The sequence below is a fragment of the Oryzias melastigma genome, linkage group LG4, assembly GCF_002922805.2.
Source record: "Oryzias melastigma strain HK-1 linkage group LG4, ASM292280v2, whole genome shotgun sequence".
Lineage (NCBI taxonomy): Eukaryota > Metazoa > Chordata > Actinopteri > Beloniformes > Adrianichthyidae > Oryzias > Oryzias melastigma.
In genome coordinates this window covers 14795722-14812951 of record NC_050515.1, presented here as the reverse complement: position 1 = coordinate 14812951, position 17230 = coordinate 14795722, and the positions used below count along the sequence as shown (strand labels likewise).

Below are 17230 nucleotides of genomic sequence, written 5' to 3'. Positions count from 1 at the left end.
TAGAGTCACTTGGTCTTGCAGAAAAGTCAAAGGAGATGATGAGGTCAACGCCACGCTGCGGCCGCAGGATGAGAGGGTACGGGAGGTTGTATGTCAGGCCGCTGTCCACTATATGGATTTTCTTACTCTTCACATCAAGAGGCTCATAAATGCGATCAAATTCATCCGGATCTGAGAGAATGACACAAAACATTTGTTCAATATTGCTGCAAATACATAAACATTTATATTTACTGAGCTTATTATAGCTGTAGTGCAGAGGTAGAGCGGTTGACCTTTACTTAGAAGATCTCAAGTTCAGTTCCCACCTTGCCCACCCATGTGTTGATGACACTCAACCCTAGGTTGGCACCAGTATTAGACAAGAGAGCCGCCATTGTGTCTATAGAGTAGAGGCGGACATTTTTTTGGTAATCCCACGGGTCACAAGATTCCATGGGAGTCATCTCTGAATTGGATAAAATCCTTACGGGAGCGGGACGAGAGCAGGAACCAACCATTAAGAACGACGGCAACAAAAAAAGCATAGGCGGAACCATTTTGTAGTTTTCTGATTAAATCCCTACAATGCAACTGAACTGAAAAAATACCTTCATTACCTAGAAACCGTCAGTGTTCCTAGACATAGTTTCCCCACTGAAATCTAAAGTGAAGTAATCATATATTGAGAAACACAACCCACAGCGAGTCCAATGAAAATTATGAGAGTTGGATAATGAAGAAGTTGAATAATAATAGAGACATAAATATAAGGGAGCAGGATCATTTTTCGTGCTTTGGGGCTTCAAGGTAGGTAGTAGAACCCTATGTGCATATACTAGTTAACATTTACTAATTATATTAAATGGCATATACTTGTATGACGCTTTTCTACATTCCTTGAAAGCCCAAAGTGCTTTGCAGTCACGGACCCATTCGCACACATTCACACATTGGTTGTTGCTCTGCTGCCGAACACTGGCGCCAACCTTCCACTAGAAGCAATTTGAGGTTCAGTGTCTTCCGATCAGGAGTTGACCACCCTACTGCTGCACGGCCGCCCCTAAAATAATCCTGTAAGAGCATCCCAACATTAACCTTTTGGCTGTCAAATTTAATTTAAGAACTGTAAAACGCAAACCCTTCAAGGTCACATCTGGATCCTTGGCTAGTGATCTCCAATCCTGTATCTTTTCCAGCCCAATGTTCCTTATTTAAATGTATTTATTAATTCATGTATTCATACATTGTCGCCATCACACCAAAGCCCATAAATAAGCAAATTCGTACACTAAAATTACAAAAATAACAAATTCTTAATATAAATACAGCAGAAGATGGCAGGAGTCAGTTCCCACCTTGCCCACCAATGGGTTGAAGACACTAAATCCCACATTGCTTCTGCTGGTTATAGGATGGCGTCAATGTTAGGTAGCAGAATGTATGAATGTGTGTGGGTGAATTTAGAAACTTGGTTTCTAAATACTGTGAGACAACATATAAAACATTTGAAGTGAAACTATGACATATTTATGCAAGTATGTATTTTGAACCAAGCCATCACAGTTTCCTAAACACAACCAGTCACAAAGAAAAGCTGTTTCAACACAACTTCCCAGGCTGAAACTTTAGGTCTACAGTTTCAGAGAAATGCAACCTATTCCTGACAAACTCATACGTCACACACAAAGACTAAAACGAGCATTTTGATCAGGTGAATCCAATTAACTTTAAAGAAATATCAAACTGAGCATACTTTTAATTTTGATAAATTCTGGGCCAAAACATTGCAGAGAATAGTTTTTGTTCCTATAGTAAGATACATATTAAAAGAAAAGGGAACTTCAAATACTACATGGAATTTTAAGGGAGTCTGTGTATTTGAGAAGTATTCTGGCATTAGAATGAAAAATGAACAAAATTATCATTTAGATCAATAAACAGGAAACTTCAAATCATTTGCTCATCTTGCCTGTTACAGCATCCACCTCCTCCTCTGGTAATGAAGCAGGCATTATCCCAGTGACAGGAGAAAAAGGAACGCTTGTGTTCAGATTCAGGCCCAGCATGAAGTTGTGCACCTGCAGAAGAGAGTTTTTAAAAAGTGACATTTGCAGCTCGATATTAAGTTAAAATAGAGACTGATTTGTTTGCAATTATGCAACTTACCTTTCCAGCTCGACCCTCCCTAGTGTTGAACAGAGCGGATTCACTGAAGAGGGAGGTGAACATTCTTTGAACCCAGCTGGCCTGCGCAGTGCGGTGATACTCGTCCTCTGCCTCCTGGTTTTCTGTTCCACCTGAACACACACAAAGAAAGAAAATGTCAAAACAATTTAATAAAACGGCAAGATAAGATTAGTCAATACATTAAATTATGTGATTCATTTTTATTTTCCGGTTATGTTATTTACAGTTTATTGTTCCTTTGCGACTTTTCAGGAAGACAGTGAACATAAAAAAGTTTTAATATTCTGGAAGTTATTTAATGAGTCAATTAATCAATAAATGTATTTTACATGGTGCAATTAAAAATAACCTCAAGTGACCAAAGTGCTAAAAAGAAGTAAAAAAATATAATTTATCAAAAAAATCACACTCCAGAACAGCAATAAAATCATGTAACTCTATTACATAAAAAAAACATTTAAACATAAAGTTCAAGTGAAAGGTCAAATGAACTGAAGCCAGTGAATAGTCATAGATCTTTAACTGGGATTTAAAATACTCAAAATTCTGTTTGTCTCATTTGTTGAAGCAGGTTTTTCCCAATGTTTGACAGTTTTGACTCCTTTACTTTAAAATAATGCCTGAGGAACAACTAAGGGCAGTGCTCTTGAGAGGTTTGGATGTTTGGCCTGTACGATTAAAAAAAAAAAAAAAAAAGTAAGGTGGTGCCATGCCAGAAAGACTTTTAAAAACAAATAATAACATCTCAAACTAAAACCAGAAAAAACAGGATGCCGGTGGATGTAATAAGAAGACAAGGTTCTTCGTTCTGCACCACTTGCAGACGAGATAGCAACATCTGATCAATACCACAAATCACTTCATTCAAATTCCTCAAAGTGAGGTAGTCCCTTTATTGACTCAGAAATCTCAAATGATAAAACCTACTGTTGTTGACTGCTTTTCTGTTAGTCCAATTGGAAATTATGATCTGAGATAACTCCAACCGCGTATTTGCAGTACAGTGGGTGTGTTTCTGCAGCATTTGGATTAAGATTTTAAAAAAACTCTGTTGTATCTCTGCCTCCACATCTTTCAGACACTTTAGTAAAACCAGGACAGAGGCTTGCAGAGACGAGCACATCTGCAAAGTCATCTGCAAAGCAATAAAGATAAATGCAACTAAAACAGGTCCGAGCATGGCATTTAACTGATATTTCTGCCAATGCATTTAGATGCAAAAGCATATGGAGATGTTTAGCTTTGCACAAAGCAATACTAAACACAGACAGAGCATTGTGATGGTAGTGTCATGGCTCCAGCCAGTCTTGCTCGGCTCTGAGTCATAACTGGAAAATGGTCCGACAGTTTCTATTGAATGGGACAGGGAAATCTCAGGACGTCAGTCAAGGACTGTAATCTTAAGAGATGATGGGCCACAGAATGATAACACCAGTTTGTCTTGAACTTAAAAGAAAATTAAAGGTCATGGGAACCTTTAAAAGACTTATGTCTGACTCTACTGAAATGAAGTGTGAAAAGTAGAATGCAAAGTGTGCATCTAGTGTCCCGGAGATAATTATTCATTATAGAGGAATGAATAGCTGATGTGCAGGACAGATCAAATGTCAGCAGAAATACCTCCTGACTAAAGATGCATTTCAAAACAGCAGATGATCCAGAACTTTTTTACGTTTTTTTCAGCACTGTTACACTCAAAAGAAATTAAAAACAATTTAAAAGTATTTGTGGCATTTTTAACTTGATTATTAAAATGTATCAATTATTCAGAGATGATTTATGTCACATTTTAAACTAACACCAGCTTCCTGATCCTCGTGTATGTTCTCTTTGAAGATAGACATGTTTCTATTAAATGTAATCAGCAGACTTTTCTGCTCTTTTAGTGATGGTTTGATTAAAACAGCTGCTTTAACAGGTTTAAAAACCTACATTAAGAGAAAAAATGACTATCATGTACCAAAAACACTGAGTTATGGAACTAAAAGGACCTCACCTTTCCGAGGCTCGTCGTCATTGTCCAAGCTGTCTTCTCCGACTATGTGCTGCGGCTTGATCTGCTCTGTAAAACAGAATGTCACTCTTCACTAATAGTGTTGTCAGAACCCTTCTAGTGACACCAAAACTGTGTGTTTGAGACTCAAATTAAGGACCAGTTGATGCAAATATGCACCAAACCACTTTGGCTCCAAAATTACCTTAATATAGAATGAAATAAAAGCAAAAACAAAAGTGAAATGCTTTTTTTCTCATTGCTGGAAATAAATTCAGGTAGCCGTACAAAGAGAAAATCAAACATTTTCTTTAAAGACCTACTGCAATCCTTTTCTTTATATTCTGAAAGTGTTTTTTAACTATGATTATGCCATTTTTATCCAAAATCAAAGAGCTTGTGACGGTCTTTTAGGACATAGTATTTGCTGAGTGACAGGAGTTCATTAGAAATTCCACTCTAAGTGGTGGGCGGGACTACTGGTGCGGAGTTAGCCTGCCTTCACTTCCCATCATCCCTCTGTTTACATTGTTTTCCACTAGCTTACAGCCCCTCACGACCCATACCTAACATTACTATTAAAACAAAAATGGCGATCAATATTACAACTACCAAGCCGTACAGTTCTGAGTCAGATGCTGGCTCATATGAGGAAAACTAAGACGTTAATGGCTCTATTTGTCTACAAGTGAATGTATCTGAAGGGAGCGGAGCAGGGAGCTTGGTTTGTGGGTTCTACATCACTGCTGCAAGCTACTTTTTTTGGTCTGCTTCTGATTCATAAGGCTGTGAATAAAGAAATAATCAAAAATTATGTATGTCCTCCATGATGAGAAAAATGCCACAAGAATATGTTTAAAAACACACTTTTCATTGCCTTGTGTCTTTAAAATAATTTTAGATGTTGCAGATTTGTAGTCAACTTTATTTTTAAAACAGAGTGAAATATCATATACCGATTTTGACATAAAATATTTGCCTCTACATATCTGGTCAGTATTGCCATTTCTAGTGTCAAGTGTAATTTTCTTCTGGAAAACTAAAAATGTTGAATACAATCTTCTGTATGTAACCTTTTCCCTATATTTCAGAAGTTGTCGATCCAGTTTATTCCAAGTATCAACACTACACCTGAATGATATTTGAACTTAGAAAACCAAAATATTGAAATCCCCTTCAACTTTCTGCCAGATATTTTTCACACGATAGCCTGGCCCTTCTATTAGCTGGTCTGAGAAACTCTCCACTCCTTTGTTGAACCATCTCACCATCAAGTTGCATGTGATTGTGTAAAAGGTCAACACAGACAAAAGCTTTCACCCAAAACAAACATCTGATGAGCTGTCAGGAAGCAGATACGTTTTCACTACAAATGCTATCTTTAAAATTGAGTAAACGGTGTGATTATATTTAGGTTGACTGACTTTGAAGGAGTGAGAAGAGGTAGTCACGGCGTGTGTGTGAGAGTTAACGCAAGCATAAGACAAAAAGCCAGACATGACTTAAAAAATACAATCTCCAGAATAGCTTACTGTCTGTTTCTGTTGCAGCAGATCAGGTCAAAAAAGCTTTGAGATGTTAGATTTACCAACAGAAAAGCCTAAATAAACAGATCGTACTCATGATTAAGACTCTACATTCTTTTAATAACTCTAGATGCCATAACTTTACAACAATGGCATTACACAAAGGACTGCATGTAAATGAATTGTGTCTAAACTTGACGTCCAAGCAGTCTTCTGTGTATTAATTACACAGAGACTGCAACGGAAGAACAGAACGGTGAACTAAAAATAAAACATGACGATACTTTTTCATGGAAAAATAATATAAGTCAGTGGGGTAAAAGTCACTGAATGTACACAGAAGAAAAAGAACAGAGGAAGGTTACCTAACTCCTCCTCCATGGTGCTGCCACCACCACCCGTCTCCTTGACTCCCAGCACTCTGTTGAACAGAATGGAGAAGGCGCTTCCCCAAACACCTGGTTCACCAAAAAAACACGTCTGTCAGCATGGTTCGTAAAAGTTTTTTAAGACAAAAAGACAAAAATGAATTCCTACCCATGAGAAAATGCAGAGGGTTCTCTTCATGCTTCTTCACCACAGTTCCCATGAAAAACTTGCTTCCAAACAAGTCAGGCGTCATGAAGGTTCCATATTTTGCCATCCCAATTTCATACGGACTGAACTCGACCCAATCTAAAATGGGACGTTTCAAGAATGTATTAATATTTTAATCATAAAGTATGGATGAAACCATTTATTGAAGCTGTATTAGAGGATCTAATCTAATGAGCATGACTGCACACAGTACATTTTCCTTTTATTTCACATATATTTATATTTAGTTATATATTTTTTACAGTTTAAGGTCTTAGGGGGTGTTCATTTAAAGCTGTGTGTATTACTTTTAAGAAGTGAAAAAAATTAAAGTAGGAATAGAGACAGTACTGCCATAATGGAGTATTAAAATTCTACTAAAGTAGCTGTTAGACACCTTGAGAGTGTCATACAGACTCTTATGTCTTATATAAAAGAACAATTGATGCATAACATAATTTTAAATCAACTTTTTGATTGTGTTATTTTTTTTCCGAAATGTGTGCATGGCTGCACCTTGAGGTATGAAGTAGGCCAGCTGCTCTTTTATGCCTCAGTTGTGGCTCTTTGGCTCTAATGAAAAATGCAAATGCTTTGAAAAAAATGTAGGTTTGTTAGTAATTTGACATAGCATATATTTTATTTTGAAAGAAATGTGCAACTGCTAATGTCTAAAGTAAAATTTGTTATATAGAAAAATGTGACACCATTACTATTCAATTATTTTTAATATTTAAAAATCACATTTTATAATTTTTATAAATTCTAGGCTTAATAATCACAAAAAGTATATTTTTTCAAACAGTAAAGTGGCTTTTTGCAGTTCTTGTTGTGAAAAGCTGACCAAATGGCTCTTTAGCATCAAATAAATGTTGCCGACCAATAACGTAGGTGATAAATGATCGTGATAGGCTACAGATTGATGTATGTGATAACCAGGAAGGAAGTTTTAACGGGAAACTGATGTTCATTGCAGTTGTCTGAAGGGCATCTAAAATGCCTTTGTGTGAACTTGATCCATTGTTGTCATTCATCTTTGAACTCTCTGTTCCATTTTTAAAACTAGACTGGTTGGCCTTTGTGCTAAGTAAAGCACTGGCGTGTGAAAATTCCAAGAGATTAACATTTTCATACGCAAAACCGGACCCACATTAGTATCTAAAATCAGTACCTGAAGTGAAATCCCTTCATCATATATAAGACTCTCTTCAGCTTTATATGATTTGTAATAATTTTTAAAAATCTACTTTTTAAATTTAACTCGTCATTTTTTCACTTGTCTATTTTTAAAGTCCTATAAAGAAAGAGAGCTCTAAAGGTTCCTTCAGCACTATATGAACAGTTTGTTGTATTTTTGTGTAAAAAATGCAATTTGGGGTTCTGTGTTGAGGATCTACAGTTTTGAAATACCATTATAAAATTCTAAAAAATATATTGTTAAAAATACACCTATAAAATAGGCGAATATATTCAAGTTATAGAGGAATATACAATTCAGAAAAAGTCGTTTTTTAGCTTCTTAGTGAATTGAGAGAGAACAAATATTTTGGAGGTTAGGGGTAATGGAGCTCCAGAGCTGGGGGGGGCAGAGCGGTTGAGTGCTCCCCATGGTGATGAGGCGAGCAGTGGAGACAACCAGTAGGAGGACAATCTGGGAGAATGGGTGGGTGTGGAAGGTGTGTGGGGGGGGGGCAAGACACATTTCTGTTGCACCTTGGTTGATTTTTTTTTGACTGAAAATAATAATCCTTTTTAGCAGGTTTGGATTAACTGTTAATACACTTCACAGCTTGATCAGTATCTGAATAGACCTAAGGTTTACTAATTGCATAAAATGGAAAGTTTTAGTTAGTGTGGACAATCTTATTTTTGAATAATCTATACAATTTTCTGTCAACCTCTAATATTGAAGACAAGGCTATGAGAAAAGGTTTTCAAAGCCACATCAAAATGAGGAAGTGTTGCATTTCAGTAGCCTAACCAACACTGAGTTTCTGAGTCTATATTTAGACACTTGATTCATACACAAGCTTGTTCTGAAAAGGACATCCTGTTAACAGTATGTAACAAGCGTGATAAGCACAAACCCAAATTGGGAACTCACCTGCAAACATGAGTTCAGAAACATCTGGCTTGACGTGCAGACATGTGAAGAGAGGAAGAGGACTCTGGGCCTGGTCTATTCTCTGCTGTATATTACTGAGCTTGATGTGCATCCTCTGGTATGAGAAAACACAACTCTCTTAATTTAGGGAGCATTTGAAAGATGACGAAACAGTGGGACATGAAATTGGAGTAATAACTAAAGTGGGGTTTAATGTGTTTAGGAGGTTCCTACCGAGGGTATGAGCGTTTCCCCGATGAGCATACCGAATATATCGGTAAAGGTAACAGGCTGCCCTGAGGCCTTTTTGGTCCACAGGGCCTGTATGTAGTTGGTGATGTGCTGCGGCAGCAGCAGCCTTAGTGGATTACTGCTAACTCGGTTCATTAACTCAGGGTTGATGTCCTTCGGGCCCCTATTAGGGAAGTCCGGGTGGGAGTAAAGACTTGACATGTACCTGCAGGGATGAAATCAATTTATTGTTGATAGGACATCAGTGCACAAAAATAGATAAACAATTTAAGTTAAAATTCTGAAGCTATTAAACTAACTACTAAAGGAGAGAAAATAGAGACACAAAAGGTGGAAAAAAAGCCAGGTGGTACTTGCTTGATGACAGCTTGGAACACAAACAAAGGTAAGAAAGTTGCCAGAGCAACGAAGAGCAACACTAAAAGAGAGCCAGAAAGATGCATTTCTGTGACAGAGAATAAAAAAGGTTATTAAGAGAGAGTTTTGCTTTATTTTAGAAAAGGATGGCATAAACAAAACTCAACCAAGTGGATCCAGAGAGCCCGGCGACATATGTGGCACAATCTATAACTCCAGACTCGAACAGGGCCTTCATGACACCCGAGAAGCCAACCATGGCCCTGAAGCCCCCACCAGACCCTGCTATAGCTATTACAGGCACCTAAAGAAAAAAACATACATCTTAAGCATCAGAAAGACATTTTCTAAAACACACATTTCACCTGACTACTCCAGCAAATACCACAGGTTGTCAAGTACCTTTTTGCACTCTGAGTAATTTTCCTTCCTGTGTGCCATTCACTAACTTGCGTCCTCAAATACTTTGCTTATTTCATAATTCCTTATTGCGCAACAGTTGCTCGCCTTCATAGAACATGCTTATCTCATGATCAGTTGTAAATATTTCCATGTTCATCCTAAAACAGGGTTTTAAAAAAAAACGTTTTTTTCAGAGGTAGGCAGCAGATGACTGTCTCACTGCTCTGCAATTTCCTGGTACATTTGATGTAGAGCGGGCTGGATTGAAAGTTACAAAGGCCCAAGAATGTCTGGCCAAAAAAAATCCGACTGATGGGAAAAGCAGCTCAAGGGTTTGGATCTTTTGTCGGCGTGAAAAACAAATGTTGGACTCAGCAAGTCTGAGTCCAACATCAACATATACCAAAGCTGTTAGATATTTTCCTTAGAATCCTTGTTCCATTTGAGGTATGAAAGTAAAAGTTTGAAGTACTGCAGCGTGCATCAACATGCACAATGAAAGTTGCAGATTTATAGTGGCAGCTCACAGCAGTGCCTGTGAGAGGTCAAAAACTAAGAGCTCTAAACTCTCCAGTAGAATCAAATTGCAGATTTCTGAGCGACATTGAAGTTACAAAAGCATAAAAACGTATTTGAAAAAAAAAAAAAAATAGAAACAGCCACCAGATTCTCTTGCAAAGGCGGGGTACATCCTGAGCAGAGGTTGTTGCATGGTCACACTCTCAAGCTACAGACACACCAATCATTTGATGTGTTAAACATGCATTCTTGAACACGCTTTTAGCTCATGGTGTTCACACCAGACAAGCAGGAAGGGGCTTCTCTTTCTTTTGCTACTGTTTTCAAGCACATGTCCACCTACAGTTGGAAGAGGCTTTTTCTTTAGACAACTCTATTTTGATACACAAAAGCATTGGTGTCATATAATTCTGCAATTATTACTTCTCCTCCATGATCAATTTTCCATGAATTAAAAGGGATGCCATCCATCTACCAAATCTGAGTCCCTGATTGGTCAAAGTTTCACCTGGTGTAGCTTTCAACATGCATTCAGTAGCCGCATGTTTTCTACGTAGAGCCCAAAAGTGGTCTTTTAAATGTTCGTAGCTACATGTGAACTCAAGAGTTACACATTTTCATAGACTTGTCATTGGTAGTGGCCATTTTAAAGTGCGTTATCGAGGGCATTGTGAACATAGCTTGACACACGTACACACCTAGGGGCAATTTAGAGTCACCAATTATGAAGCATGTATGAAGAGAACCTGCAAACTCCACACAGAAAGAACATAGCTGGAATTCAAACTAAGGCTTTCTCACTGTGAGGCAACAGCTCCAACCACTGTGATCAATCTATCTGCAAAGTTAGACAGAAAGTTTGCATCAAGACATAAAGTGTCTTGATTACTTTAAGTTCATTCCTTACAAGCCTAATCTGAAGAAAGTAAAAGTGTGTTATCTTTTCAAAATATGTCATTTGAAATGCAAAGGGAAAAAGACGTGTTTGGGTGTTCACCTCTTCTGGGGAGCTGGGAAGGAAGCGAGGCTTCTCCATATCAAGCAGCTTTTTAATACCCAGCATCACTCTTTCTCTGCGTGTTTGTCTGAACTGCTTCTCTTTATCACAGAGAGCATGGCTGAACCTTAAGTCCAGGTTTGTACTGCGGATTCAAAAAAAGCAGAAATTCAGTTTTCTTAAAGGCTCAGACACACACACACCCAAACTGTGAAAAAGGTATTTTTCAGGTTGCAACACTGATACCAAGTTTCAGATCAGATAAGGTCTACTTTTGGGAGGCCTTCTGGAAAATCTAAATCCAGAGAGAAACTGTCAAAAGGAACTATGTTGAGCCTTTAATCCCCCACCTACTTACAATAACCAACCTTACACGCTTTTCCAGAATCTCCTTTTGATATGTGTTAACAGAAAGGAAACAGTATTTGAAATGTACATTAGAACCCTCAAGTACCGCCTTGACATTAAATATATGGTAAGCTTAACTAGGGCTTTAGCAGTTATTCCTATAGACCTGTTGCATTTGTGCAAAACCTGAAGTGCCCTTTTCACGGGGGCTTTCAAAAGCAAACAGGAAATAGAACTGGCAGTTATTGAATAAGAATGAAACTATGTCAAGTAGAGATGTCACATACCAGATCTCCAGAGACAAGTTAAGGTATATTTTGGTTGCCTGTGAATGAAAAAGATAACAATTATTTGTCAATCTTGCCACAGTTGAAAAAAGGTGTTTCTAAAAATATATATATATGTAAAGTTTAAAACTCAACATGTCATTTTGATATAATTAAGAAATTGGTTTAATACTAAAAACATATATAGTAATTTCCTAAATTTAAAGTCCCACTCGAATAAATTGATTTATTTTAAAAGTGTTTCCAGTAGTATTTTAATTATGAGAATGATAGATAAAATTGAGGACGTAGTTTCTGCAGAGTGGTAGTGGGCGGGACTGTTAGCACAGAATAAGCCCACCCTCTTTCCATCGTCTATTTCCTTACAAGCTCTAGCTTACAGCCCCACACAACTCAACCCTACATTACTGGTGCAACAAAAACTGTGAGCAATATCAAAGCTATTTAGTACAGTTGTGAGCTCAGACAAGGAAAACGTAGATGTTAATAGATCTGTCTGCAAGTGGCTGCATCAGATGGGAGCGGAGAAGGGACCTTGTGGCTTGCCGTAGGAGGTTCTATGTTACACCTACAAGCATCTTTGTCATTTAACCCTGATTCACAAGCATTTGAATAAATAAATACTTAGAAATTCAATTTTAAGATTATTTATATATATATATATATATATATATATATATATATATGTATATATATGTGTGTGTATATATATATATATATATATGTGTATGTGTGTGTGTCCTCTATCATGAGAAAAATGACTCAAGAACATTTTAAAAACGCAACTTTAATCAGAGTTTATCTTTAAAATGAATTGGATTTGTTGATTTCCTTGTAAACCATATTCCTCTTATGCCTTAAAGCAGTGACACGGAGCTTTGCTGGAATTAAAAGCAGGTTACTACAAGTTTTATTGAAGCTTTCTTTCATAACACTTTTACTGGGTGCTGATTACAAAAAAGTTAGCCTTACTTTGCCAATAAGGAATGTTTCCATCTTTGTCTGGCCCACTTCGAACTTCGTGATGTCAAAGGACGCCGTTCCGAGGGTCTCATCCATCACATAATTTGCATCCATTAATGTTAACTGGTCAAAGAAAACATCAGCACTTTTTGGTTCCATAAAGTCTTTCACCAACAACATATATATCATAATGCATCAAAGAACTAATGTTTTAAACAGTGATTAATTCTTTCTCCAAGTATGTTTTATTTTTAGCTTTTCCTTGGTTGACTGTATAAACAACACGTGTCATTCTGCTGCTACTTTCTACTAATGATACAGGCACATTACTCAATATTGGTCTAAAAATGGTACTAAGACAGAGTGTGAAAACAGGAAGATTGCTTATATGGATTTATGCAAGACTGCATCACTGCATTCCTTGATGCACTGGATCAAACTGGATTGTAAAACCCATGTCTTACCTCTAGGACATTTTCCTGGTTGGGATCCAAAATGAAATGAAATGTCTCATTCCATTTTGGATTGATGTCATTGTCAATATGCTTGGTCCTTTTCCTGCTTTCTGGGGCCGTTGGGATGAACAGCTCCACATAGGGATCTGGGGTATCCACTAAATAGAAAAAGAAGACACGTTTGTGTTTACTTTTTTTATGTTTCTAGATCAAACACAATACATGCATGGTGCTCCACACAATGTGCACCAAAAATATGGGTAAAAACTTACACAGATCACCCAGCGCTCCTTTGGTGACGTTCTCGGCTCGGACCACTGTCACTGTGAATTTGTGTGAAAACTGTTGTTCCACCTGTGCACAACATCACTCTGTTCAATTGGGTTTTATCTCTAGTAAATGAAAACATAGATAACAAAGGAGTTGCCATATTAAGTGCGGCCAGGTTTCCATTCATACTTCTATGTAATGATTATTTGAGTTTTGGAACTATACAGGATTGTTTTACTACGTCCTTTTAATTAAATTGAACTAATTTGTACACACAAAAGCTGTTTTTTGACTCAACTAAAGAAAAGACTGTGTTCTATTTACTTTGGCAGACAGTATAGGCCACACCTCAAAGGAAATTCCATACAGCCTTATCCAACCTGGACCAATCCAAAAAGTTTATTCAGTATGGAGCAGGTCTGATATAACAGTACTATAAAAGGGAAGAAGTATTCATGTTTTGGTGACAGGTCTTGTCATCAGTCTAGATTTATCCCATAGGTCTTTTTACACAAAGCTGAGACTTATTTGCCACTTGATTTTACAAATTTTATGTTAAAAAATGTATAGTTCACATTATTTCAAATGTTTGGAATGATTTCCATATACAAACTTACATGTTAAATAAAAAAAATAAAAAATACATTTAACCTATGCTTTGACATGTGTCTTTAACTTTTATTCTTCTCTCTCAGTGTTAGAACCTTCCCACGGAAGTCTTTCAACTTTTATTTTTGAGTCATTTATCGGCTATGCGGTTTCAGATAACTGTGAAACTAATTGAAAAGGAGCAAAGAATGCAGTCAATGTGAGAACTGACGAAGTAATCTCACATATGAGCTTGAGAACAGCTATCCATCAGCCACTGCTGAAATGAACCTTGTTGCTGTCAAGCTGATATAGCAACATTCGCCCTTTTTTTCAGTGTGTAGCTCACTCCACCGTGTTCTTATCAAACAACCGATACGCTGATTGTTGCAACAACTTGAACTATTTACACAAATGCACATTCCTGCATTTAGAGGTTACTCACAATTATGTTGGAAGCCGCAAACATGTTGGAAGCCATTGTGTTGTTAGGTAAATAAAGAAAACCCTTCAGTGAGATGGGAACTTGAACTCAGGGGAGCATCTGACTCTCAGGATGATGCAAAAAAACTGAAAGAGAAACATGCAAATGAGAATTAAACAGTGCTGCTCTGCCTGTCAACCACAAAGAGTCCATTTTTACCTGGAGGTACAGTCACTTCTTTAAAGACCTACTCCAGTGAAAATCATGTTTTTGGTGTTTTTAAAATGTTCGTGTAGTATTTTTTTCTCGTAATGGAGGACATATAAAAAATGATTTAAGATTAAAACTGTGTTTTTGAGTATTTCTTAATTCAAATCGTGATGGATCGGGAGCAGATGAAAACCTGCGGTTTGACTAATTTTGTGATGTAGCAACTGCTACGAGGGACCAAAGTCTCCCTGTTCCACTCTAATTCTGATGCGTCCACTTACAGACAAATTGATCCATTACCTTCCTTTTTTTAAGCAAACGTTATCTTAGGGCTGATGGGAAATTAGCAGAGGCTATCTTCCTCTCCAACAGTCCCGCCCAGAACTCAGAGGCAAATTTCTAATGAGCTCCTGCTTATAGAGTGAATCATTCGATTTGTGTGCATGTAATTTTTGATTTGTAACTCGTGTTTGCCTAGTTGTGTAACTTCGAAATTGTTTGTGCATAATTCTTGATTTGTAACTCATAGATTTTGTGCGTAGCTGTGTTGTGAATTGCACACACAAATTGAATGAGACTATATTCACTCCATACCTGTTGCTCTGCAGATTTTTTACATTATTATTTTGGCTAAAAAACGGCATAATCATGATTAAAAGATCACCATAAACAATTTCACAATAGAAAAAAATATAGCTGAGTGGGACTTTAAGGAAAACTTTCTTGAAAGAAAAGAAAAATGTTATTTCAGCCTCTGTGGCTGCAGCTGTCAGTACAGCATTGTACATTTTGGAAACAGGAAGTGTGTTTAGCTTCAAACTCGTGATAAGAGGAAAATATTTATCTACGTGCGTGTGTATTGCATACATTAAATTCCATTTCAGAGAGGTGTGTCTCTATGCTGAGTATTATGACTAAGACTAGTGATTACAAGTCTATTTATAGTAGGTTTACTGATCTCTCCTTGCAGTGGTCGAAAACACAAATTTGCATGACTGACTCTCCTCAGAAGCTCGCCAAAGCGTGTGATTGCAGCGCGCACAGAGAGGCACGTAGAGCGTCTGTGTGTTCACAGCAGCGATCACGTAGTTGGCGGCAGAGGTCCAAATTTTTTGGCAGTGCCAGCTCACCCCGGTTCTGGGAGCAGCGCCGAGCTCTGCGTGTTTGCCAAAGCAATTTGGACAGAATTTTCATAGCGGAGAAAGGCGCTGTCTGACTGACTGCGCGCGGGGCTGATGCAAAGCAGCGACGCCTGGAACAAAGCGCACTCACAGTGAAGCCTGCTCAGGTGCTGCTGCAGCACTCCCACCTGAGACAGTCGAGTGCAAAAGCAGCTCGGATTACCTGTTTGAATCACAAAAGCCTTTCCCATGAATTCGGACTGTTGCGCATTTAAGACCAGTAACCGCTTTTTCTGGATTACTGGTTTTACGCACGAGTCGGTACCGCCAACAGGTTTCACCCCAGATGAGCAGACTGTTTTGACAAGAAATTAATACATTTGGTGCAAACAATATATCCAAAACAAACTGTCTAAACTGTTGGAATTCGTCATGAATCATTGTTTTATTTTGTTCATAACTTGAGAATTTCAGGCTAATAAATGGAGTACTAAAAAGCGACAACTTCAAATGGTCAATTTCCTTATTTTGGGGGGTTACGTAAAGTGTCATCTTTCACACTTTGTATCTAAACCGACAAACAGCAACGTTTTGTGTTTAGACAAACAAAGAAAAGACAACATACCTTCACCTTCAGCTCACAAACCTAGTTGAATGGGACATTTTCGACCGAAGATTGAGATCAGCTACGTAAAAGTCCCTTTTGGCACGTAGCGATCAAAGTCACAGAAAAGGTGGCTGCAGCAACAATGGATACAAAAATAGAGATGAATATTTTGCCAGAAAAGAGCGATCACTTTCTTTAAAAGTTGGGAAAGACGCTGCAGGACAAGCTGCTAACGACCGCCTGCTCCAACTCCAAATGCGTACGAGAGGAAATATCCACACGTGGGCGTCGTTTACCTCTTTTTTTAAATGAACTTTTTTTTCTTTTAGTTTTCACTTTATAACACTTACATTATATATGTGTTTGTAACGTTGTAATAAACTTATTTCTATAATAAATTTGACTCAAAATGTATTTAAAAAATGATTAAAAGCGCAGAAATTCTGTAATTTCTTTTAATTTTACTATCTTGAAAAGTCTATTTTTCGACTTTTTAATTAATTTTTATCTATAAAATATAGACAAAATGAATAAATATATATGATTTTTTTTTACATTTTTAAAGTATTCCATACATGTTTGTGGAAAAAATATATAATAAAAACAATCTATGGGTAATACATGTCCTTTAAGGGAAATTTTGTTATAGCTTTTTTTTTTTACTAAACCCTTGTGATAACATCGCATTTGTATTTTTAGCAACACTGGAGAGAAAAATAAATTCTACCGAATTCATTCTGATATGGGTCCAGAGGATCTCCGGTTCAATAAACTCGGTGCCACTTTTTAATCATCATAAATTCTACTGTAAAAGAACAAATCAGTCACGGAGAGATGACGGCTTGTGGATTGCGAAAGACAAAACACTCCAAAAGAAAAGTGATTGAAGAATTGGTGGGCGGGGCCGGATGCTCATTGTTTCTCATTCATAAATGTCTGAAGTGACGTAATGGTAGGCTACTATAAAATGCGGTGTTGAGGTAGCTCGGCCGTTTTGAACAGAAGCACTTGACGTTGGAGGACAGGAGGACAATCATCAAGAAACAGATCAAATTCAGGAGC

At 37.4% G+C, this 17230-nt stretch overlaps 1 protein-coding gene across 1 annotated transcript in view; it reads right to left on the bottom strand.

Moving 5' to 3' along the window:
• pla2g4ab (phospholipase A2, group IVAb (cytosolic, calcium-dependent)) overlaps positions 1-16638 on the bottom strand; it is a 22843-nt gene extending 6205 nt beyond the window's left edge. The window contains exons 1-16 of the mRNA XM_036211566.1: positions 16187-16638; positions 14252-14376; positions 13221-13302; positions 12958-13106; positions 12503-12616; positions 11531-11568; positions 10896-11040; positions 9145-9281; positions 8603-8825; positions 8369-8483; positions 6226-6363; positions 6054-6146; positions 4166-4231; positions 2149-2279; positions 1952-2060; positions 1-171 (exon numbers count right to left, since the gene is read on the bottom strand). The exon at positions 1-171 is cut by the window's left edge and continues 9 nt beyond it. Of these exons, the coding sequence (XP_036067459.1) occupies positions 1-171; positions 1952-2060; positions 2149-2279; positions 4166-4231; positions 6054-6146; positions 6226-6363; positions 8369-8483; positions 8603-8825; positions 9145-9281; positions 10896-11040; positions 11531-11568; positions 12503-12616; positions 12958-13106; positions 13221-13302; positions 14252-14287 (1747 nt within the window). The 5' untranslated portion in view covers positions 14288-14376; positions 16187-16638. The remainder of the gene's footprint in view (positions 172-1951; positions 2061-2148; positions 2280-4165; positions 4232-6053; positions 6147-6225; positions 6364-8368; positions 8484-8602; positions 8826-9144; positions 9282-10895; positions 11041-11530; positions 11569-12502; positions 12617-12957; positions 13107-13220; positions 13303-14251; positions 14377-16186) is intronic.
• Positions 16639-17230: the final 592 nt, after the last annotated feature.